This window comes from Augochlora pura, chromosome 5 (assembly GCF_028453695.1).
Source record: "Augochlora pura isolate Apur16 chromosome 5, APUR_v2.2.1, whole genome shotgun sequence".
Taxonomy (NCBI): Eukaryota; Metazoa; Arthropoda; class Insecta; order Hymenoptera; family Halictidae; genus Augochlora; species Augochlora pura.
Genome location: NC_135776.1, coordinates 5594746 through 5619382, shown reverse-complemented (window position 1 = coordinate 5619382; position 24637 = coordinate 5594746). Strand labels below are relative to the sequence as shown.

The 24637-nt window shown below is 36.6% G+C and overlaps 3 protein-coding genes and 2 long non-coding RNA genes across 7 annotated transcripts; 2 read left to right on the top strand and 3 right to left on the bottom strand.

The window, feature by feature from the left end:
* Window positions 1–387: 387 nt before the first annotated feature.
* Lmanii (Lysosomal alpha-mannosidase II) lies at window positions 388–7399 on the bottom strand. 2 transcript variants are annotated; one of them, XM_078180180.1, is made up of 17 exons: window positions 7268–7399; window positions 6648–6750; window positions 6488–6569; window positions 6212–6397; window positions 5780–5985; window positions 5545–5681; window positions 4751–4884; window positions 3923–4136; window positions 3412–3605; window positions 3039–3238; window positions 2749–2945; window positions 2367–2577; window positions 2160–2283; window positions 1768–2044; window positions 1291–1533; window positions 1014–1163; window positions 388–877 (listed from the first exon to the last, which is right to left on the bottom strand). In XM_078180180.1, exons 1-17 carry the CDS (start codon window positions 7367–7369, stop codon window positions 647–649), a joined length of 2991 nt encoding a protein of 996 aa, XP_078036306.1. In that variant the 5' UTR covers window positions 7370–7399; the 3' UTR covers window positions 388–646. The 2 variants fall into 2 exon arrangements, with proteins under 2 accessions (XP_078036306.1, XP_078036305.1); XM_078180179.1 differs by lacking the exon at window positions 4751–4884 and adding an exon at window positions 4454–4587.
* Window positions 5869–9632, top strand: LOC144469672 (uncharacterized). The gene is made up of 5 exons (XR_013494024.1): window positions 5869–6000; window positions 6196–6387; window positions 6471–6752; window positions 6893–7966; window positions 9347–9632. It is a non-coding gene; the product is annotated as an uncharacterized LOC144469672 (long non-coding RNA).
* Window positions 8600–19203, bottom strand: LOC144469671 (uncharacterized). Its single transcript, XM_078180183.1, has 11 exons — window positions 18845–19203; window positions 16524–16779; window positions 15762–15846; window positions 15208–15387; window positions 14978–15018; window positions 14284–14443; window positions 13420–13538; window positions 12812–12947; window positions 11150–11768; window positions 9437–9906; window positions 8600–8917 (listed from the first exon to the last, which is right to left on the bottom strand). The coding sequence occupies exons 1-11, from the start codon at window positions 18865–18867 to the stop codon at window positions 8754–8756; spliced, it is 2253 nt and encodes a 750-aa protein (XP_078036309.1). The 5' UTR covers window positions 18868–19203; the 3' UTR covers window positions 8600–8753.
* On the top strand, window positions 19167–22528 carry LOC144469673 (uncharacterized). Its single transcript, XR_013494025.1, has 3 exons — window positions 19167–19696; window positions 20720–20846; window positions 22361–22528. It is a non-coding gene; the product is annotated as an uncharacterized LOC144469673 (long non-coding RNA).
* Noc2 (Nucleolar complex protein 2) lies at window positions 20130–23698 on the bottom strand. Of its 2 annotated transcripts, XM_078180182.1 has the most exons (13): window positions 23602–23698; window positions 23339–23435; window positions 23029–23237; window positions 22732–22931; window positions 22547–22659; window positions 22333–22442; window positions 22099–22256; window positions 21796–22020; window positions 21535–21723; window positions 21338–21457; window positions 21130–21261; window positions 20833–21048; window positions 20130–20757 (listed from the first exon to the last, which is right to left on the bottom strand). In XM_078180182.1, exons 3-13 carry the CDS (start codon window positions 23195–23197, stop codon window positions 20221–20223), a joined length of 2169 nt encoding a protein of 722 aa, XP_078036308.1. In that variant the 5' UTR covers window positions 23198–23237; window positions 23339–23435; window positions 23602–23698; the 3' UTR covers window positions 20130–20220. The 2 variants fall into 2 exon arrangements, with proteins under 2 accessions (XP_078036308.1, XP_078036307.1); XM_078180181.1 differs by lacking the exon at window positions 23602–23698 and having other exon boundaries at window positions 23339–23569.
* Window positions 23699–24637: the final 939 nt, after the last annotated feature.

The window sequence follows — 24637 nt, the reverse complement described above, 5'->3', positions numbered from 1 at the left end:
TTGGTTACAGTAGAAAATTTACATACTTTGGGAAGGGATTAATTGCACACTGTTGCGTGTAAATTCTGCGGTACGACTTCGTGTTGCTGAGATAACACATTCACTATCCCCAGATGTCATCTCAAAATTTCTGTAATACTGTGACGATTAAATGAGACGGTGTTCGGGAATTTTGGAAAGGAAATATTACATTTTGAAAGGTTATTTATTTGCTGTATTGTCAATTAGATTGACATTCGATTATATACCGTGTGGGAAGCATTTTTGTCGGGTGCTGAGTACTCGTATATGACTGATAAATATTTGTTTGAATAATGAATTAATGCAAGCAAATGTGAATATCTATTTAAAATTTTGAATAAAGTGGAAAGGATACGAAATTAAATGCAGTACTTAATTGTCGTTGATTTCAAAAGATCTTATTTGGTTTATTTTTACAATTTTTAAATGACACTGAGCACAATTGTCAGTAACAAACTTGTTCGTTCTTACTATATGTATATTTCTTGAGTATTTACAATATGGTCTTCACAATATCAGTATAAAACTAGATTTGTTTAATAAGCTGTGTTATCATAAATTCGATAATTATCTCGTTGTTTATTTAAATTAACTTTCCGTTAACGTTTAAATAATGAATATACATTTAATGATCATTCTCTTGATTCATGAACGAGATAATGTATGTTCGTATTTCCATTGGATTAAGACGAACAATAATTTTATCTTCGACAACACTAAATGTAGACTTTTCGAGCTCTTCAACAATTTGGTTTGAATAAGCTTTCCATTGCAAACGGTTCATCTGCGACAACCATTTATTGGCTCCAAGTGTCGCTTCCCTAACTGTCAAAATGCTGTAATTTGCGAGCAGCCCCTAGTAAAAGAAAAAATAACGGCATTAGTTACTTCAAATATTCAATAAAATATCGTTTTAATTGGCTTCTGTTGCGTCTATCTTTCTACTGGCAATTATCTACATGATAATTATATTAATATTATCCTTGACTTACTTGAAGATTGATTTCGACAGGTTGCGATAAAGTCTTTGTTTCACCCTTCTCGAAAATGTGTTCTAATCTCAATATAATAGTATTGTATTTCCAAGGTTCCAAGGTCAACATATGAACATTCACTGGTAGGGAATTATTCAGACCAGATACCTAAAAACACAAGATTACTGAGAATTAATGCTAGATTACTTCTCCAAATTACTTTTAAATGATAAATATTTAAGCGACTCAATGGGCAAGTTAACAATCCCTGTAATAAGAAAAAATGAAGTATTACCGGTGTTTGATACAGGGACTCATCGATTTCAGCGGCATTTTTGATTGGTGTCACAAAGGTCCATGGTCGCAGCACTGTTTTCAGTGTCGTAGTCTTCTCAGTCAGCATGAACTCGTCCAAATCTTTCGTGCTCCCTCCGAGGAGATAGTGAGATCCTCTAGCTACCAAACCATAACCGAATGCTACCTCGTCCAACGCTTCTCCCACACCAAACGCGTCGTCATGTAGTAATCTTCTATGAATCTGTGACAGGAAGTTAACGATTTTCAATTTACAGTGTTAGCTAACACGTTTTCAAGGTTTCTCTATACCAGACCACTCAGAACTGAATTATCTGCTTAGATTCAGAAGTTAAAATGAAGCAGTTTCTATATTCAATGTCCTTAACAAAATCTGATGGATCTAAGTTGTCTAGTCTGATCTCTGTGTTTTAAAATAAGTCTTTTTCTATTTGTAGAAACAGATGTGGAATTTTACCATCAGCTCGATCTCTCCATCTTTCATGCTGGTGCCTCCTTGTGTCCTGTCAGTGATTACGGTGAATCTTTGGGACTTAGCCTTATCCTCGAGAGCTATCTTAGAAGTGACCGGATAATAATTGCCAGACACTGGTTCCTCCAACTTCACGTTCCACGTTGGACGCCTATTCCTTTGTCGTTTCAACATTTCACGCCCGTTGCTGTCGGTGTAAAATTCTCCCTTTGAGTCCAAGCTGCTCGAATACTTGGTGACGATCTCTTTACCAATCTTGTCCCTAAAATGAACAAAATAATTATTATGAAGCGGTTTTAGTATTCGGAACTAGTATAATCGTTCTGGTTCAAATAACACTTCGTGTGTTCAATTATGTGAATTTAATTGAAACTCACGTGACAGGTATTGGGCCCACAAGCCAATTGAACTCGACATTTTCATTTCCTTCTTGATTGTAAATTCTAATCACTTGACTGATCCAACTGTCAATAGTTTGATGGATCTCTTGCACAACGTCGCCTAAAATCCAAGAAAATGCAATTAGAATCCAGCGTCGTTCATTTTCTTTAATTGGTTTTCTAGAGGCGTTTATAAAATGTTACCTTTGTATACTTTGTATTCCATAGGTTTCATGAAGTCCCTGGCAGACATTCCAGTAGGTCTGAAGATGTATGCACCTGACGACCTATTCTCAGCTATTTTGTTGTTTCCTGTCTGTCCTTCGTAGTAGTGGAATGACTGGACAACACTCATCTTCTCTTGCTTATAATTTATAACAACTTTTCCATCGTTGTTCACGTGTATCTCGTAAAGCTGTAAATATAATACAGTTATATAAACAATCGTCTTCTTTCAAAGATTTTTCTGAAAGACTTTTGATTGAACAAATTAAAGTATTTAGATTTATTTTTATATTAATTTTGAAGCCGTGAAAGACGCTACAAATTCGTTCAAAACTCGCTGTGTGACTGATTATGTTAATACCTTGTTATTGATGGGATCGGACGAACTTGCTACAATTTCATCTGTATTTTTTATTTTTTCCACTTTGTAAGACTGGTATCCCAATGCTGGCAGCTTTGCCATAAATACAAGCTCGTGCGTTGCTTCGCTTACTCGTCCAGGAATTTGTTGTACAGGCTTTGGAATGGGGACCAATTGCGAGGGAACATTTATCGAGCCTTGAAACGATAATAATTTGACGTGTTAAAACAGAAATATATGTGGAAGAGAATTTTCTCAAAAATACAATCAACTTTCTATGGCGTATGTACCTGATAGATCCACAACTTTGTAGGCGCCCTGCTTGACAGGGACACGAATTGGCGTGTCAATTTTGAAAGATAAGGGATTGTAAATTGTGAGTATCGAGTTTTGGTTCTCGGTGTACGGACAGGAACTGATGTTTAGCTCCATGCAAGAGAACATTTTCATAACCGGTTTCGCAGAATTTCCAGATTCAGATATCCATTTCCTGTGTAATAATAACACTGACATTAACAACTCAATAGACTAGCCTCTATTACTTATCAAATGTAACTAATATTTATGTCAATGTTATTTAGGTGTAGAAAAAGTCACAGGTAAAATTGATAATCTGAAACTTGGTTCGTTTCGTTAGGGGTTGCTTTTCCAATGAATTCTTACATTAATGCTTCAGCCACTATATCCGCGCCTTTCACCATATTTTTGTACAATATGCGAGAATAATCGTTGGCAACAGCTTGCTTTTCGGTTCCAGTGACTGCATCGTGGTGTTGCATTATACCCATAGCTTCTCGGAAATGTTCCAGAGGTGCATTTTCTGTATTATTAATCAACACAGACAGCTGCTTATTAATCTAAAAATAAAATAGCAATCCCATTATTTCACCGCTATTCTTGGCTTAAATAGTTTTGAAGATATATAAAATATTCAATTCCGAAATACGAGATTCATATTTATTTAAACACTAAAGCAGATTCGATATCGAACTCGTCTGGTCAGCTTGTCTGTTCCTTAGTCATCGTTTATACTCATCATAAGCGCCTCTGGCAGCTTTAAAATCGCAATCCTCCCTTTTTAATTTACCGAATTTCACCTCTATTTTTGTACCATTGCCACCTCAAACATTGTTTTACTTGTTTTAGGTGTACACGCTCAAATGAGCAATATTACCTGCAGAAGATTGTTTCCCATTCGTTCGAAGTATTTGATAGTTGGTCTTGATGAGAAATATCCGGTCCAATAAGAGTGAGCATCACTGGCATATGGGAAGAAGTCATCCTCCTTTGTTGGCCATTGTAGATTCGCGTCATTCAATGCTTTCAAATAGCACGATGGCGTCGAGTAGAATATGTTCACCTCGCTACCTTTCGCTTCTCTCACGTATCTATCGAATATAAAACAGACGGTGTCAATATCATAATTTTCAGAAATTTATTCTCTTTATTTGCCTACAGGATATTACTGTGAATCAAGATTTTCTTTCTTTTTCAACAGAATCTTCTGATAAAATGGTTTTGGACAGATTCAAAATTGAATAATTAGACCATACAGTATTTGAAAACTTGACACTAAAGTCACGAGATATTTATAAAAATATATTATTCACAATTATGTGCGGAAAAGCCGTAGAGGGTGGCAGCTGATGCACACGCGCAGAGTCGACGAGCACATCCGCGTTACGTTTAAACAATTACGCGTTACCTGATCAGCCTGTCCAAGTTAGTATACCACATCTCAGCTTGCTGGTAATTAAAATCTTCACCCATTGTGAGTATAATGTTATTAGTTCTGTAGTGCGATGCCTGTGCTTTCGCGTACGCCAAAAAATTTTCGACCTGCCGGATAACACATCAAGCAACGCTATACTTACCGAAAGATTCATGCGATTTATTATAATTTTACGACGTTTTCCTTCCTTTAGCGATATTTCGGCGCGGAAACGCGTAGCATCTAACCGATTTTACAATACTATTAATTAAGCCGCCATGTATTTACTACCTTATTAATCTGTCCAGATTAATGAAGTACATTTCCGCTTGCTGATACGTGAAATCTCCGCCCATCGTTAATATGATGTTATTTGTGCGGTACACGTCTGCTTGTTTAGCCACATACTGCATAAATTGATTCACCTGTTCCACAACAGTATTAGTTACTATTTCTAATCAAAGCATTGGTGAATTGCAATTTACGGAAGACTGTCATCGAGGGAACTTTGTTAGTATAGGTCACCCTTTTTAATAGTCCTGCACCAAAATGATCGATTTAAAGGAAGGAAACGCGTGATCAAGAAACGTTTGATGTATGTAGTAATGTAGAAGCGAAAGTTATGTTCGCGATAAATTTGGCAGAACGAGATCGTATCGAATATGTCAAGGTCCAAGAATCTTTTGGACTTTGAGAGTAACAATAATGAACTCGTGTTGCGATATAGATACTTATCGATAGATTAGACAAAGGTGACAATATTGTCATCTCTTTCTATTTGTCCTACAAATCAGTTACGATTAAAGCGACAAATCTGCACTGGGAATTCCATTAATTCAATTTTAGCCACTTGATTATAATTTACACTCAGTTCAATTCCAGCTATAAATTCCATTTCACATCAGTGGTGTCGAAATACCGAATCACTTTCAGAAGCGTTCAATCAGAACTGAATACTATTTAATTAATGCACTAATTTCGAATGTGTTATATGAAATGAGTATTAATCGTTCTGAAGTATTAGTAATGGTCTCAGAAATACGCGAAAGTGATGAAAATGTTGAAACTATTGTCATGAAGCTTACCCTTTCGGGAACGTTGTAGTCTGCACTTTCAACGTCATCATTGATGGGTTCATCCCTGCATAAAACATCGAAACAGAATCCAGGTGGCGGGGAATAAGTATTGTACATGGCAACCGTGAATAAGTCTGCATTAGATCCTGTAACATAGTTCAGAAGAATTGTACAATTACAAGTTTAGGGAAGCTGTAGAAACTGTAGAACGTTTAATAATCAGAAGATTACATTCAACAATTACCTAAACTCGGACTGCCTTTCCAGATGAATTCCATAGATTTGTTTTGGAGCCTCTGCTGTTTGTCTTGGTAGTCAATGCGACCCAGGAACAAACCATCGAATCCCATTTGCGAGAAAAGCGACGCTTGTTCTCTGGAGTGGCCGAAAGGATCTATTTGCCAGCCTATGTGTGGTTTCGCGCATGTTCCAAACGTGTCCTGAAGTCGCCTACAAATAAGACGAGTATGCCCAATGTTAACTAAATACTTCTAATAATGTTGCACGCGTTCTTAGAGCCAAGAACAATTATTGACTTAAATTAGAGTACTCCAATTGCTTTTGGTTAATATTTCTAGAAAATCATTTCTTTGCTTTCACTATATTTTGGAATTAGGAAAGTAAAATGTAATTTCTAATAGTTATTTATTTTTATTGCAGAAGTTTCGTTGCTCACCTGAATCCCCAGGTGAACTGATCGATGATAGAATGATAATGCGTGGTCGCCTCATCGTTCATGCTCCATCCACCGCTGATGATTTCCAACCGGCCTTCGTTTATCAAATTCTTCACAATGCTTTGGGTCATCTTGTTCTGACGGACCCACCATTTCCATAAGAAAGCGGTCTCCACGTATATAAACCTAAATTAATATTGAGCATTACTATAAGAACATTTCTGACAAATATCAAATTCGGTCTAATAAAATGTTTAAGGACTTCTTCTTAATTACTTTCTCTCTGGATTTGCTACCAGTGCTTGAACGACACTATCCAGGATATATTGCACGCCTGCCAGTTGTGTTGATGACCGACCTGCAAAGGAAGATAACGAATGATTAAACCCTTCCCGAATTATTGTCAAACTGTATACGAGAATGTCGACGAACATACTTCCGAAGAAATACTGATCTACTGTCTTCAACCAGCCGACATCGTCGTGCGTGTGAGGTACTAGATGAATGTTCAATTTCTTCGAGTCTACTGCGGCACACGACTGTAAGAATATTATTATTTATATTATTCTATGATGGAAATTCATTTAAATTGGATAAAGTTTATCCTTAGATATTTGCGATATTCGATATTTATTTAAAATATATCGTATAACTGTAATTCATTTAACATATTTCTTACAGATGGTTGGAGTTCATTAAAAATATTTTTAATATTTGGAATTTCTTACAATATTTCCTATATTGAGAATTCAGCGAGTTGTAAGTTCCACGATATCAAATTCTCTGGACGTGTTTACTTTCCCATACTTTATCTACTTATTTTTATCATAATATAACACGGTCTATGTACGTATAGCATAGCAAAAGAAATATTCCGAATAGTATTTTCATTAACACATTAACGAGCTGAGATTAACACAATTTAATTTGTGACAGCTGAAAGTACACGTGTTTGTACATTTTTCAAATTGCGCTGTGCCACCCGGCACCGTTCTGTCATAGTTGACTAGTATTACCAAAATTACTGTTCTAGATTATAATCAATTATTCGCTTACGCTGTAGTCACATTTGGAGCTGCTCGGTGACTGTCGTATACTAGCTGCTCCTCCATATGAGAAGAGAAACAGGAACGGCAGGACAAATTCGCACCACAACATGGCCGATCGCTTTCAGTTACGGCCGGCAACTGACTAATGACAGAATTACTCTACTACCTCTATTTATATTAACTTCGTGCACCGCCATTACCGCGACTGCGTCGAAAAGACGAGTTACGGAAGTACATTATCATCCAAAAGTATCCCAGTAAAACATTGTTTATTCTCCGTCTCTCATTTCAATGAAAACTTCTTAATAAAACTTTGCCCATGGTATTCTTACAGGAACGCATGTAATTCGTATTATTTAACATTATCTTGTACGACGAAAAAATTCTAATCCTCAATGAAAATATTAATAATGAATCCGAGTGCTTTAAACGCAAGACAATAGTTTAAATCTTTTCTACAATTTATTTACCGTTATATTTTCTAATATCTAGAACTAGTGAAATATTAAAGAATGAGATGAAACTAAGCGTGGAATTGAAGTGAATGGAGTGTGGTGGAGCTGGGATTAGAGAATAAAAAATTGCGGCAAGAATTATGAAAACAACATTTATTCATCGAATAATATAGTATTAATACTTTATAAAGTAAAATGCAGTAACACTGTCAGCGGCATAAATAAAAATCAACATTTCAATAATGAGAGAGGTAGGTACATCAAACAAAACGAAGCCTCAACATATGTGAATATATTTATGTACGCGTGATTCTTTACGGTCGTTCGACGATTAAACGGAGAATTGAGAATCGAAATATTTCGAGATTCAGGTGTATACCGGTATTTTTATATACCGACACGGCGTCACACCGGTATAAGGGTAATGAAGGTGCAATCAAAAAATATCGTTAACAGTCTATGGATTAAATCACCGTGAAAACGAATTAACAAAAAATAGGGGAGAAACCAAAACAATCTGCGACATGATTAAAAACGTGAATCCGAGAAATTGCGAAATTGCTGATCGCCGATCGTTTGAAGAAACTCATCCTTTTTTTACCCTCCTGCTTGTATCTTCTGCGTTACCATCATTACACGTGTTATTTACGTATACGTAATATTACAGCATTTTATATTTAATCATGAATTAATTAATCACAGTAATAGTGTATTCATGTGAGTAGATTGAAGGCATGAAAAATTAAATAATATTAAATATGCTGCTCGAAGTTATAGAAAATAGTATGATCAATGATTTTGCGATATGAACGCGTTTAAAATGTAACTTATAATCGGTGCGAGAAGTTTTCCCCTTATGTTTACAAGAAATAAGAAAATGGCAATTCAATGAATAATGTAAGAATGTAATTCAGAAGATACGTGCGAACGCATGAGTCAACAACATACATTTAAATTACACGATTATTGAAAGAGAAACAAATTATTTACACTGTCAGAAACATACCAAGCGCTTTGATTTAATTAAGTACTCTACACCTAAAAGTCAGAATATACAACTTCCTGTGGTTTCTCGAATTTTATCGGCCGGTAGTATGTCAGTGATTGATCCCATCCACGGGGTGCCGTATTATAGTTCGCCAGGGAGCAGACACTGCCGAGCTTCGGTCCTGAATAAGTGTTGCTCTCATATAGTTTTTTACCTGTCCACAGAAACATTATAATTATTAACCAATTACAACCAACTAATGAACGTTCGATGAAAAAATAAGAGGTAGTACGATAATACTGAAAAACAGAGGCATTATAAGATAATGACCACATGTCGTGTAGATTAAAATATATAATAATATCAATTGTGGTTGGCATTGTTCAACGTCCTGGATACTTCAATTATTCCCAAGGCAATCTAATAATGTCACTAACAATACTTATTGAATGCATAACTGTCACAGATTGAAAACATTATTCTTCAATCATTAACAATTAAAAATTTTACGTACAAAAAGTGAAAATGTGTATAAATAATATTATATAATATTATAATATAATGGTATAATATTATTATAATATAATATTATATAGTATTATATGTGTATAAATCATATTCTTATAAATTTTAAATTTTGCAGATTAACAGACGAACCTATGATAGAGACAAAGCAAAACGAAGCTGGAAAAAGACATAAAGGCAAAATTGAAGCGCATGCAAAGCAACTTGCCGTCATCCTCGTCCTCGCAAATATCGTTCAACTTGAAATCCGGCGTAACGCTGTGCAACAGATTATCCAAAACCGGTGTGTTCCGCAGGTGTTTGATTGTCTTCAGGATGTCCTCCTGTGAAGCTATCATCGACAGCAAGTATGATTTCGTCGCGACAGGCACGTCGGACTCGGTGTTCACGTATTTGCCGTCACCATTGGTGCAAAAGTTCTCGACTTCCTGGGACGTGACCGATCGGCGACGATTCGAGGAATACTCTTCGTGGTACATCGACGAGTATTCCTGCTCGCCATTCATGGCGCTAGACGACTCGGATTTTTCGCGGTAAATGATTTCTTCGCTGCCGTAATCATTTTGCGAATCACTGTCGTTGTCGCTGGTGTACTCCGTATCGTCTGTTGACACGTAGCCGTTGTTACGGGGGTCCTGCATCTTCATGGTGTCCTCGTATGCTTGCTGACCACTCATTCTGAATTAGAACCACTTAGGAGAATCATACTGATCACCCCTGACCTTCATTGTTATTCACAGGAAAATAGAGTTTGATAAACTTTTCAGGGATCATGCCATGTTGTGTGATTTCTGGAAATTTTTGGAAAAAGTCTGACGGACTTTCTTTCTTAATAAGAATCCTATTTGGAAGTACATATTTTGGTTGATTCGTAGGATATTTTTTATTGGAAAATCATCAGGAATTAGTAACACATCTTATTCAGCATGTCTGAGAATGTAAATTCATTTTTGGGAATGTAAATTAAGGTATGGTTGTGCAAGAGAATTCTTTTAAATAATTTTAGTATAACTACGGAAAACTAAGGCAAGAATCTTGCTGCAAAAATAGATTCTCACGATTGATAAATAATTGATGAAAATGCTTGAAAAGTGTCCGAAAATATTTTACTAATACTATTCTAATGTTTCAGATCCATTGCAATTCTCTTCCAAGGTTCCCCGGGTACGTAATACCAAAATCTGCAGTAATCGAACTCCGATAGCCTGATAGGCGAAGCAGTACGAAGAAAGAACACTAGTTATACTCATTGAAAGGTGTAGTATAAAATCTTCCATGCTTTGCATATTGACCTTAGTGGTTTTCTTAATACACACACAATGATACCATAATCTAATCTTCAATGGATTCTTTTGAACGTTTACATCTTCAGATTGTAGAAAATGACATACTTTTAAAATACGGTGGACAATATTAGCAAGGAGCGATTGCATTCGCAGGAAAATAAATGGTGTGCATTCGAATTTTGATAGACAGGCGTGAGTTTGAAAACTATGATACTTGATACGTCTGATCACTACTTCCCGTTTCTACTTGCTATTAAATTTATCATATTACAATATCATTATCATATCATTATCATTAGCCTCGATATTTCGAAATGAGATTAATGTAATCTATTACAGTTCTTCCAGTGATGGATAACATTACAGATAACAGGGTGAAAAGAATATAATAGCAATAAAAATAAGTCTAACAAATCAGTCAAAATCAGTTCTGTTACATAATAAATTCTTCAGTTATTACTTAAGTCAGTAAAATTAAATAAGTTCTTTATAAATGCAACTTTAGGAACCTAAATTCGAAATTGTGAAACGTCCACATTTTAACACAGATCTAATCGCAAAGAATAGCGAATGGGGCACAGAAAATTTCGTGGAACAGGCAACACTTAGGGTTGCAGTTTATCATTCCGTCTCACCTCCTATGATCCTCGGCAGTATTGTATTTAACAGAGCTGCGAGTCTCGAAGAATCGCGTTAGATCGTTGTCGATGGGGCAATGCTGGATGATAGGGATGACCTTTGGACTGATCTGCTTGTACTGGAGAACCGGTCTGCAGGTTTTCTCGAACTCCTGTATTAATTGTCTGACAGGGACCGGTGTGTACTCGTTTCCTTCGTTATCGATCCTGGTCTCGGTTTCTCTCTGGCTATTCACGATCTTCTCTTTTCCGTTCATCATGCACTCGGTCATGCGTTGCTCCTTCATGTAGCTTTTGCTCTCTTTGTTAGTGGCGAAGCTCTGTCTGTTAGGGTAGCTCGATCTGCCGATCGGGCCAGCCGATTTGTGATTGCGTTTGTTAGTGGTTAATTGGGCCGCGATCGTCTCGTAATTGTTTCCGTTCCTCGCGTGGTGATTGACGTATCGATCCGCGTCCGGATCCAAATTAGATCGCCGGGACTTTTCGACAACAGACGATCGATACTTGTTCTCCGGGAAATCGTTATCGGTGCCGACCGCCACCTCGCGCAAATAAATCTTTTTCACCTCGGTCAGGTGGCTGCAGTCTTTGCCATTGCACCGGTAATGATTCCTGTCTGAAACGTGCAATTGTCATGATTTACCAACTATTGCGGTTCAGAGGAGACGATTCAGTTTGCCCGAGTTTAATATTTAGCGAGAGAAGCTGATTTCCGATCGATATACCCCACAGAAACAAGCACAACAGCGGTCCACCGATAAGGGACCCTTGGGAACGCTGTTTATGCGACGGCTCTTGCAGAACGCGTTGCAATTTATTAATGCAGTGGAATTGTAATTGAATAAAACGAAAATAAAATATCTACTAAATTTCTCATTTTAGAATTGATCTTATCAAATTTATACATATTTGCATTCTAATCTTGATACTGCTATTGTGATCTTAAATATTACATTTTTCATTATAGTTGGTGTTCTGGAATTTCTTCGCCAAACTGCGAATAATTCAGAACCGGACAATACAACGGTGGAGAATGTTTTGCAGATTTTCGAAGAATTAATTCCGAATGCTTACATCATAGTCGAATTAAATAATTCACCTACTTCTCTCGCTAAAAGATAAAAATAAGATCTGATAACATTATGTTGGACAAAGCTGACTTAAACTGGCGTCAGATTACAACTATAGATGTAATCAGTACCGAGATTTCGATTGGCAACGAGGTTCGGGTCGCTGTTTATTTTCGATATAGAAGATAAAAGAACGAGGCAATGGTCTCGCGTCGCGTTGATTGAATAAGATCGATCGCGTTTGCCAAACGAAACCTTGCTGGGTCGATACACCCGCCGCAAATCATCGACGGAAACAAATCTAGGTTCGATGGTCGTGATAATCGGTGCGCTTTCGACTGATTTATCTCTACCGTCCCGTCGTTGCGAAACGATTCGACGCGCATCGAGAAGCAACAATCTAGAAAACTGTGAAAACAATGGTAAAACGAAAACAACTGCAAGGGTGTCCGTGACTTGGGTTTCAAATCCTTGGAGTGCTCGACAGAGTTTACAAGCGTTAGAAATAAGCAGAAATATTCTGTGTAGAAACGAAACACTGCCAGATGAGCGTGCCAACGATGTTTTATCGTACAAACGACGCGGGTACCTGTCGTGGGTGAATTCGTATCGCTGAGAGACAGGTCCACGGTGAAGGGGTTGTAGAACGGCTTCTCGTCGAGCGGCTCGGCCGAGAGAGGCGAAAACGGCGATGCAGACGAGTATTTCGAGTTGCCATTCATTTCCTAAACGTGGAAAAGAGTCGGTTGTTTTAATCCCTCTTCATGTGGCTCGTTGAAATTTCTCGCAGACTTTTCTACGATCCAGACTTTTGTAAAATTTTTTACATCAATTGCAAGGAGTCGAATGGAAACTTTCTTCCTTTAATAATTTCAATAAAAACAATGCATTTAATTAAACGAGTAATTCGTTTTAAGAAACTCTTTTAGATTTCTCGATATATCCAAGAACTTTTGAATAATGAAATAGAATTCATGATATTATGGTAAGTAGTTTCCCTTCGCACGTGTACATTTAATTATTTAAGTATGCACTTGCTGTAGATCTTTGTGAAATATATTGATAGAAATCGAGCAAACGGTTAGGAGAACTTGCTTTCAGTGGACCACTAATTTTAGTAAATTACTAATACTCGAAGATCGTGGTCCATTGTGCAAGAGGTGCCCTGCTGGTAATGCTTTGACATAGAAATATTACCTGCTTCCTTGGATAAACTGGTGTTTTTGGCATTCCCTGCACGTTAGGCGTTTGAGGCTGGTCTGTGTCTACAACCCATTTCTCAGACCTTTTCCTACGTTTCGCGAATATCTCGGCACCTATAAATTATTCGCATGTTTTAGGATATTCGTGGATCTATTTCGTCGATATTTCTAGCAAACGAGTTAGCGGAAATTGTTATTATTTTCTCGCTAATAGTTTGCTATATTATTATCTTCGAAATTCTGGCACGTGTATATCACAATATTCTAAAGGAATTATATTACCGGATGTAGATATTACCGGATAATAATTATCACGAGTTATGAAGAATGAAATGCGAAATCAGAGGATTCGAACGATAAATTATAGATTAAAATATTAATAAGTGTTATGTACTCGTCCCCTCTCCGTTGACACTCGTATTCTTTACATTTTATTGGTAGAACGGTGACATGTCTTTTAGCAATCGCCGATTTTATATCTTCGATAGGTAACCGAGCAGTGTTTTCGACGAAGATCAATGCTCAAATATTTAATTGTTCAATGCTCAATAAATCCAAGCGCGAACATCGCGTTATTTGCATTAAGATCGGGACAAAAGACTTCTTATGGTATTCATTTCTATGACAATTTAAGAATTTTAGGATTCAATTAAGCCTTTGTACTTGAATGATGACCCCGAGGCATCACAAAAATTGTTATATCATTATAGTTTTATTTTGGATTTCCAATTAATATGGCTTCGAGTGCAAAGTGTTTAAATCCGAAAAAAACACAAATCGCTCAAACTACCAATGGAATTTTTCAAAATTGAGGACGCGTAAAATTCGTCGTGCAGTCCGAATGTTTAATGGTTCTCACCGCGGCCTTTTTGAGTGTTCAGGTCACGAACAATGTTGAAGAGCTTCTCGGGGTTCTTCGGCATCGGTTCGATGTTCACTTCCTCGCCCAAGGCCTGAATCCCGTGTATGTCCAACACTTTACCGTGTGGATTCATCATGCATTTCAATGGAATCTTGTCCTGTGCAAACATTACAGAAATCGAAACAGAGTCACCGGGATATTAAATATTAAAATTAGGCTATCGCATCGGAGAGGGTTACCCGATGCTAAATTAATCTGCCGGCAACGAACTCGAGTGGAAAATACATAAGTATAATTTGATCCTAAGCATAGAGCGATTATCTCGATCAGGGATCGGTGTACTATAGGCGCGCGCATGTGCAACCCTCGAGTGCTTGACATTTCTGACAGTGTGTTGGCTGTCGTATAAAAAAAGAATCACATTCTACGCAGCTATAAATATTCGTTAAAAAATACAGTAGAACTACTTTACTCCGTCAATGGATGTTTCGTGAACGTTTCTGCATTTTATCGGCGGCACAGTACCGATAACATTTTAATCAATAAAACGATGATAACAGTTTTTTACATGATTCAATTATCATATATGTAGATCTACATATATGTAGATCATTGGATTGAACCGTTCAGATGTTTAATCAAAGATTTAATTTGAAATAAATAGGTCAATGCGAATTAATATTGAACTTACCCTGTGGACAGGGGTGGAGGGCTCCTCCATGTCTTCTACGCCTACAATTAATTTGTTCACACTATCAATATAGAGATTTTAAACTATTACATATTTATCAGTTACTCTAAATTATTTACTTATTTACCAAACTACTTGAAATTATTTCAGATCTAAACGGAAGCGTTTCAGAAGCGGGATCGACCGATTACAAGAGTGAAAAATCGTACAGGCACTTCTTTAGCACGTACCGTTGCCGTCGTGGATCCATTTCACGGATCGTTTCTTTCTGTTCACGTACATTGATTGACCCTTGCTCTTCATGTTCTTCACGTCGCTCAACGAATGCGAAATTCGTCGTGCAAGCTCCACCTGGTCTTCGACAGTCGGATGCGTCGGTGCATAAAAGTACGAGGACGCGAACATTTTCCCTGCAATTGTTCAAATTCCCTCTTTACAATACCACCGCAACCGTAAATGCAACAATCGACAACTTTAAACCTTGCGTCTTTCGAATTGAGAAATTTATATATATATTAGCACATATCGAGTTGCTTTTTGAAAACCATTCAATATATATAAGTATATATAAAATGGACTTTCAGGATTTTTAAGATTAGAAATTCTTTCAAATATATAACGAAATTAAAGAAAACTAACAACATTAATAAATTCTGTCTGTCAATTGCAATTGCAGTTCGATATCTTCCGTAGGTCCACGGTGTTATATCAAAATAATTATCCACATTTGTCAATATAACTTGTTGCTTTTACAAAAATTGATTGCCATCGAGTTCGAACTTACTGTTCTTCGATTGCATGATTCCCTCCGTGTCAGAGGCGGGGGTGAGCAGTTTCTGCAAGTTCACCGGAGTGCTGCTGTTGCTCTCCTACAAATTGTAACGAAAATCGATATTTCACTTGTTCACTGCCGATCCAGCTCTTTCGACAATTCCACAAACTCGAGATACCTTGTCTAACCGGTAAAATCAAAGTTCTCCCTTTGCTAATTCGTATTACATTGTCTCAGCGAATTGGAAAACTTTCTGTCATGTTCCACGTGCAAATTTGACAAATTTGTCTATCGTAAAAGAAACACACTAAATGTGTTTGTCATGAAAGGATCGCGCTAACAAAATTTGAACAGAGCTAAATAATAAGTTCAACACAAAGTCAGGAGATGTACTTAACATGCATCACAATGAAAATGGCCTTTTTAAGTCTGCGAAAAAAAGTTCCATCGTCGAAACGCGACTTTCCTGACGGTCAAAGCGTCATAAAAAGTTCTGAGACGTTCAACTTTAAGGAATTCCTTAACCGGAATGCAATCAAGACGAATTCTTTCACCGGTGTCTCACCACGCAGACTCTCGGAAAACTAATCTTTCACCTCATGCATCACTCTGAAGGTCAATGTTTTCAACGGGGAACATGTAATCGCGCGTAATTCCGTACGTGTCTAACGCAGTTTGCGGCAATGGAAGAACTGCATTTGGTTATTTTAAAATGTAGAGTATAAACAGGTTTTTCCTGTTCGGAGAGTGCGTATCTTCTCGTGTGAGACTCACCATGTCGAAGTGCAGTATTTTCGAAGTCAGATGCTCAAGGAAATTCCTCTTCACGGGGTCGTGTCTGTCGGAGGGTTTGAAACCGCGGGAACGTATTACAACATTATCCGCGGAAATACTTCGTTGCAGATAACTCTTCTCCTGCGCGTTGCTGTAATTCACGCTGCTGTACCGATACTCAGCATCCTTCGAATTTCTCGACGCGATACCGTACGAATTGTATGCCGTGCTCAAAACGCTCCTTTGCGCGTTAGGTCTGTTGGAACGAAAACAACTGCCAACGTTAGTCCACTCGCTTTCGCAATTACCAAGTTCAATCTCTTAAATGTTTCCAAAAGCTAGCAGCTTGTACAACGAATCAAATGTGAAACAAATGAACTGCGCGAGTTTGTGCAAACGTAGCACACCAGGCTCAAAATTTACAGATTTATTTAGCAATTTGTAAAATTACAGAATATCGTGTTCAAAAAGTAATTATTGTATTTATATAAATTGTATACTTTTTTTTATAAATTATTATAAATTCCAGTCAGTCTTAATTGACTTGAATGAAAAATGTCGTTCAGCTTTAAATAAAATAAGTATGTATGTTTTCTTAGTGTAATAGTTTCTAATTTGCTACGAATGCACAAAGTCTACAGTTGCAAACGCATGGTAAATAAATAAATAAAGAATGACGACTAAAAATAATTACTCTTGTTAGTGGAGTTGGCGTTATGCAGCGTGTGTCATACTCTCTCAGAATGAAATGTTATTCAATCGAAAATAATGCATTCGCACTGTGATTCCATCTGCGACTCGTAAAGGGAGAAGAAGAGTGATCGTGCGGAGTCAAAAGAACGAAATGAACGAATTAAAGATGATTCGGCGTTTAATTAGGCAGCGAAATGCGAATCCCAATTATTCCGTTAATGTGTTCGATACAATAGCAGCAATTAATATTAAGTAAACCGTACATCTCTTGTTCATACGATTATTCTCTGAAAGCTATTGCGAATGTTAGATCTTTGTTAAGTCGCTTAGACCGCATGAGAAACTGGAGAAAAAAAAATGTTTGATCGATACTAGACACGCCGGGCGTATCGGTGTGGATCGAAGGGAATTGGTTCCCTTCCAAACTACCAATTAATTCCGCGTTGCGGTATTGGCAGCGTTACAATGAGGTTCTATGCAAAAGAAATGCTAAATTTATCTGATGTAACGTAATACGCAGTAACACTTCGAACATTTTCGTTCGGGGTGGATTACCAGCGCTCTATTTACCGGGGATGAAGTTATGAGAACCGTCCACGATCCTTGACACTAAATAATAACCTGGCTTTTCAACTGGGCTAAAAAAATCTCCGCTCCACGGGTTAACAATTTGATAAAGGATTCACGAGCGAGACGTTTCTCAATTTACCGATTGATTGCTCGGCTCTGAATTTTCATCATCGAATCACTTTACGAATTTTTCCGAAGAGAACTGTAATTCCTCTCTGCGGCAGAAGGATTTTCTACAGCTAAAATAAGAACAGAAAAATGTCTAACAATCAGAATATCATTTCTTTGAACGGTCGCGAGACTTTTTGTGCTAAATACTAAATGAAAACACCGTGTATCTTTGTTAATTTCTGCAAATTTTTCACTAACTTTATTCTATTTTTCAGGAACAAAAATCCTATTGTTTCTCAAATTGTGCCAGCTGTTATTCCACTTTCACGAAGAGAAACGAATGATTGATTCTGCGTGCAGAAATAAACTTCGCAGACCGATAGCGAACAGTTGTCATCGGCCTTTGCGTGAATATTTTGCCGAACTATTTTTAATGACAACGAAAGCAAACTCTCCAGAAAATTGAACGCGCAAGCAGCTGAAATCTCTCGAACGCAAACGGTGAAAAAATTCGGATCGTCGTATCGCCAACCTGACGCTTTAATAACTAACACCACCGATCCAAGGATGCATTCGAATGAAACAATAGACTATCCGAGCTCATTAAATTCGGAAGATGCACGAACATCCGACGCTCGAATCGAACGGCAACATGTCCACTTTATTAGGGTGTACGCGAGGCTATCGGCAAACTTTGCTATTTTAAAATCATCCTATGCTACTCCGGGTCTGCAAACAAATCGCATCACTGTCCGTTTTAGTCGTTACAGCTCAAGCAGGGTTTAATTCGAGTTACCGTAGCGAGAAGAACCAGCGCAGCAAACGAAAAGCTGCCTAATCTGAGCTAATCCCCGCGAAAGAACAAAACAAGAAAGAAAAAGTAAACGAGTCTGATTATGCCCTGTCTGATTGTCTGAGAAATATTCTGGAAAAACGTGAAGGTTTACTTATCGAACGCTGCCTTCCTCATTTCGACGTTCTACGCACTGCTCTTCTCCTCTCTCTCTCTCTCTTTCTTTCTTTGTTTCTATATTTTTAATTATTTCCCGATTTTTTTAGGATTTACTGATGATTGAGATTCGTCGACTCGTTCTTTTTTTACGAATTTACGTAACCCGCGGCCGTACTATACTCAGAACGAAGTGCTCCGTACGGGAGGAGTGCGAATCCTCACGACGAAGGCTCCCTCGCCATGAGACAAAATTCGCGTCTTACAATATGTTTCCCTGGCACGCGCGAACATAGTCGATTAGGTATGTACAGAGGTGGTCGGCCAGGCACACACTTGGCCACGCTAACTCCGTCGGGAGCACCGCACAAAGTGGCTACCAGTCGGCTACCAGCCTGGCAGTGGTTCATTCATAACCGGGGTCAAAGATTCTCTCGGCAACAGGCAACCGAGACGGACAAAGGAGACCTCGGAAAAGCTCGCCCTCTCCCCCGAGGATCCACTCGACAAACACGCAAGCACCTGGGCTAGATCGTCTCAAACGTCGATGATGATTTTTCGTGGTTCTTTTCACCTACATACGTAACGGAAAATCCTCCTTCGATTTCGGCGGAGAGCTTCGATTCGAACCAGAGGATCCTAAGCCAGCCGCGTGCTCCAAGCTGCCTTCGCTGCCTTCGATTTATCGGCGAGCCGGTCACCGGTTGTTTGGAAACAGAGGAAAAATCGGCTGGATCGTCGAAAACGTTCACACGGGCGAGATGAATTACCGCACGGCCAGCACAGAGTGCTTTATAATAGCGGCCAACCGTCGCTATACCAACTTCCCGACTGCCTTCAGTCGTCTTTGGTAAAAATAGACTACCAGAAAGCGACACCTTAGCAATCGGTCCCCGGCTCACTCGACAGAAGTCATCACGCGCGTTCAATGTCTTTGCCTTTTGCAATTGTTGAAGGGAATTTTGAAAATAGACGAGGTTTCATCAGAAATTATCAGGCGCAATTGCTGTGCAATTTGCTGATGACCATTGTTTGAGTCATCCGCAAGCTACACCTCTTCTGCTACCATGTTAGTGATCTAAGCACTCCTCTAAATTATTTTAGTTACGATTTTGTAGTCTTTGAAGGTTGTTGCTCTTCTTGTCCGTTATTTCATCAAAGTATTATGCTTTTAATGTTTCGGTTAGCTCGGGGAGTATAAGATAGCCGTTGGGAGGGTTAGAGCGGTAGAGAAGGTGTTACAACCTAGGGCACCGACATTATACATGAAAATTTTCTATAATTAATGTTTTATCTTTATTCCGTTAACTGCAATTGTTGTACAAACAATGAGCTCACAATATTGATAGTAACATCCCGTTTTAATGATTACATTTAATCCCAATCAGTGCTACTTATGTCTTGAACAATGTCCATAGTTTCCGTTGGTAAATCATCCTCATCCACAGGTGTGCTACGTGTACTGGTCTTCATTTTCTTCTTTTTCTTAGCTTTAGTAGGTTTTTTAGTATCCTCTGATTTGTCCTCTGATTTTCCGTCGTCAGACTTTATACGCAATTCAAAGTCGCTTTCATCGTCGCTCTCATCTAGGAATCCTTCATTCGAGTTCGGTCGCTTTAGCTTTTTCAATGTAGGTAAAGCGTACTCCGCTATTTCCTCGTTCTTCGTGAGCATTTTTAACTTTTGAGATTGATAGATCTCGTTCCACGACTTGTAGAACTTCGCTAACGATGTCCCCTGTTTTTTGATGTTGTTCTCCCAATTTTTCACTTCTTGCATGTTTCTTAAGTCGATTACTGTTTTGGTGCGCTCTTTTTCGATGAATTTTCTGTTCTCATCGATTTTATCTAATAATTGTTTCATTTTCCTACAGTAATTTGCAACGTGACATTTCTTTAAGAACGCTTTTAACTGAAAATAAAAAAGGGTATATGTTAAACAGGATTGGTGAAAATGGAAAAGAAATTAGGCTACAGTTTTAGTTACCTGAATTATGGATGGTATGTACAAATCTGGAAAGTATATTGTGTGACTGTCATTCGCTGCATTTTCCAAAATGAGTTTATATATACTGTCGATAACGTTATCTTTAAAACCATTCTCTAGTAATTGCGACTTCGACAACCTCAATATGCAAATGAATGGTACGGGCTTCATGGAAACGGTCTTGTGTTTCTTATTAAAATCGTAGGAGTTTAATATCTGTCAAAGAAAAAAATATATTTTGTATACAATTTGGTAAAAACATGAAAATAAATTGCATTTAATTTTTAAATGTAATACCTCTAGTAAAAAGGGTAATATAGGTATAAACAATCTAGTTTCCTTGGAAATGTCTGTTAGCATTTGCAAACAATGAAATCTGAGAGGGTAATACTGTTGGGTTGGTATTACTTTGATTGTACCCGTAATAATCTGCAAACGAAATATCAAATATTACTTCCAATCACATGTACGATCGTCTTAGATTAATAAAATTATTAATACGTACTTGCACAAGCGGATATACAAGGGAACGTAACATGGAATCGCTTTTTGACGCTTTCATTAAATCTGACCAAAACCGTAATGAATTTATATATTGCCAATTATATACAGCTTGGAAATTTTCCTTGAAACAGATTTAAATAATAATTGATTAGTACATAAATTATATGATTTATTAGATAATGTGTAATTGGCATTCACCTTCTTCTTTAACGTCATAGCGTTTCGTAAATGAATGGCCATTTGCCTAATATATAAAAAGGCATGCGTATAAGCTAGATTATTATCAAGCAAATATATTTCAGTCAAACAATGCCTCATAAAGTTGATACCAGGTAATGTTGTGAACGACACAAATTTTGAATTCTCGACATATTTCACGTACATTGCCTGAAATAATGAATAATTCATATTAATTATCAAGTATCAATGCTTAATAAAATCGAACAATTTTTGTATTACCTTGAACAACATTTCTAACACCGATTCCTTAGTAGTAGTTGCTATTCGCAATATACTCAAAAAAGCGACAACGCGAACAGTTTCATCACTGCTTGACCAAATTTTAAGTAAAATCTTTAACAACGGTTTAGTCAACGAGGAAAACGACTGCGTGTACGGCAACATTTGATGTAAATGTTTTAAAAGCACTGCGAGTATGTTTGACGACGACACATTTTCTAATATCTGTAAAAGAATAAGTTTTAAAGTAAGATAAAAATTACTTCAGCTCAAAATATTATAAATATTAATTGAAGTTCGCACCTTGATTAAATCGGTTAGATAGGATTTTAAAATGCCCTTTATCTTAACGAATCTTTTAGACTTGTGAGCTTTAAATTGATTTTCTGGCCCCAAATTCAAAAACCGCTTAAATGCGTCCGGTAAATACATTATGCACAGTTGAACCACTCCATTGAATACTAAAAAAATATTGATTTTGAAAAAATTTTAAATAAGTAAATAATAGACACCATATGATAAATTTAAAAATCTAACCAGCTCCTCCCTCCACTTTATATTGCAGGTGATCTTTATCAGGAGAATCAGATACTGTCTCTAATGCAGCATGGAAAGCTTCAACCGCACATTTAATAGTATTTGCAGACCTGTAAAATAAATTATATTTAATATATGTAAGAATCTCTTATTGATTATTATAATCCAGTATTTATACAACAATTTATTAGTAAATTATAAAGTTGAGTAGTACTTGTCTTTTTGAATTTCTTCTTGCCATTTTTTTAATAACTTTAATGTAACTTTTCTTCCATCTACTTCTGTTTTGGCATCAGGTGCTTCATAATCACTTTCATCACTGGCTACCTAAAATGGAGATCAAATATTATTCATATACTTTTATTTATCTTCTTTTCTTTTTATTCTTTATTATTGTACTTCTAAATCCGTATTAGGTATATGTATTTTATTTGTATCTTCATTCTCATTTTCGTCACCATCGTCATCATCTGACACATTGAATTCTAAGAGATTTTTATCATTTTCCTTTAAAAATGTATAAAACTCTGGATCTGTTTGCTTTAATTTCATTAATGACTTCTTATGTTGGGCTGGATCTACATCATCATCACTGCTACCTACAAAAATTAAAATATGTATTGTAATTAAAACTGATCAAAAGCAGTTTTGTCAAATTTTAATGTCGTTTCTGTATAATAAATTTTAAACGCTTACCTTCATCATTAATGTCCCTGTCGTTTTCATTGTTACTGTCAGTGTTCATGTCATCTTCGAAATCTTGATTAAAAAACTCGTCTGTAGTTACTTTACTCAAATGTTTCTTCTTTTTCGTCTCCGGTTTCTTTAATTTCTTCATAGTGCCTTTTTTACTTTTGATTTTCATCGTTTAGTTCGTAATTAAACAATTAAATAATACATATAACCTATAAGAAATCAAATAATTATTTTCTTATATTATGACTAATTTATTGACAAATATAATAAGTATGATTATTAGGAACATGGAAGATAATATTTCACTTACGTCTACGTAATGCACAAATCACAATCTTCAATTTTTACAAACGTTAATTATTTTACAAATCGCACGCGTGATTCTCTGAAGACTCCACGTGCGCAACCTGACGTAAACATTTATTATAAAAATAGATAATGAATAGAAGATAAAAATATTTATTGAATCTCTTAAATTAATCACTAGACTTTACTGTAAGTATGTTATAAAAAAACAACATTGCACAAGAGATAAATTATTTAATAATATTTATTATAAATTGAATGCTGTACCATAAATGATGGCGCACCGAGTGTGGAAGGTATGAAATATCAAAACAGAAAAAATACAATATTTCAGTAAGATCATAGTTAAAAATTTATGTTTTTGGTCATCAGATGTTGTTAATTATTTCCCGCGTCGAACCTATAAATCATAATTTCATAATTGTAGGTAATTATCATTTTCTTAATAGTAGTCTGATTACGGGCATCGAAACACTATTGCCATCAAGTGGTTAAATGCCCGAACTAAAACACACATTGTAAAAATCATTACACGGACAAGCAATTAGATACATGTGAATAACTCATTAATTAGGCAAATAATCTGCTCGGGAATTTTATAGAATATGCACAAGAATTCAAAGTGCATTCTTCAATCGTTAAAGTGTGTTAATCAACAGCAGAATATTTTTTAAAAATTAATTATTAAAAGCACTTGTGTGACGATTTTACCGCGCATGTGGCGTCATCTACGGTGGCGGATTTTTGAACTAATTTCTCTATAACCATAATGGGTAAGACAAAGGCAGGGCTAGTGTGCGACGAGGACAGAGTCGTGCCACCTACTTTTTGGCGGCACTTCGAATTCCTTGGTATGTATTAGTGAAACATGATGGGCATGGAGGTATCCGACAAGGACAAACTTATGCGTTTTTCACAGAGAGAAAGAGACGCACATAGAACTCGTCCTAAAACTTATGAATTCAACAGAGAATTTGTTAATAGCTCAATTATCATTAACAATTAATGTATTTTAGCAATTGAGGAACATAGAACAGATCTTTAGCTACTTTCACATATAGTTTTTAATTAGATTTTGTGTCAAATTAAGTTGAAATTAACAATTATTTAGAACCGTTTGATGGAATAACCTCGAATAACTTTATAGGGCCAGAGTAATTATTTAATATTTAATTGTTGAAATATAATTTATATACTTTTGCGATCGAATAATTTAGACTGAAGTCTTAGCTATAATTCTAGTACAGTTTTATGTATATTTTTTCGTAATTAGTTAATTATTAACGATTTTCAGAGGAGCTAT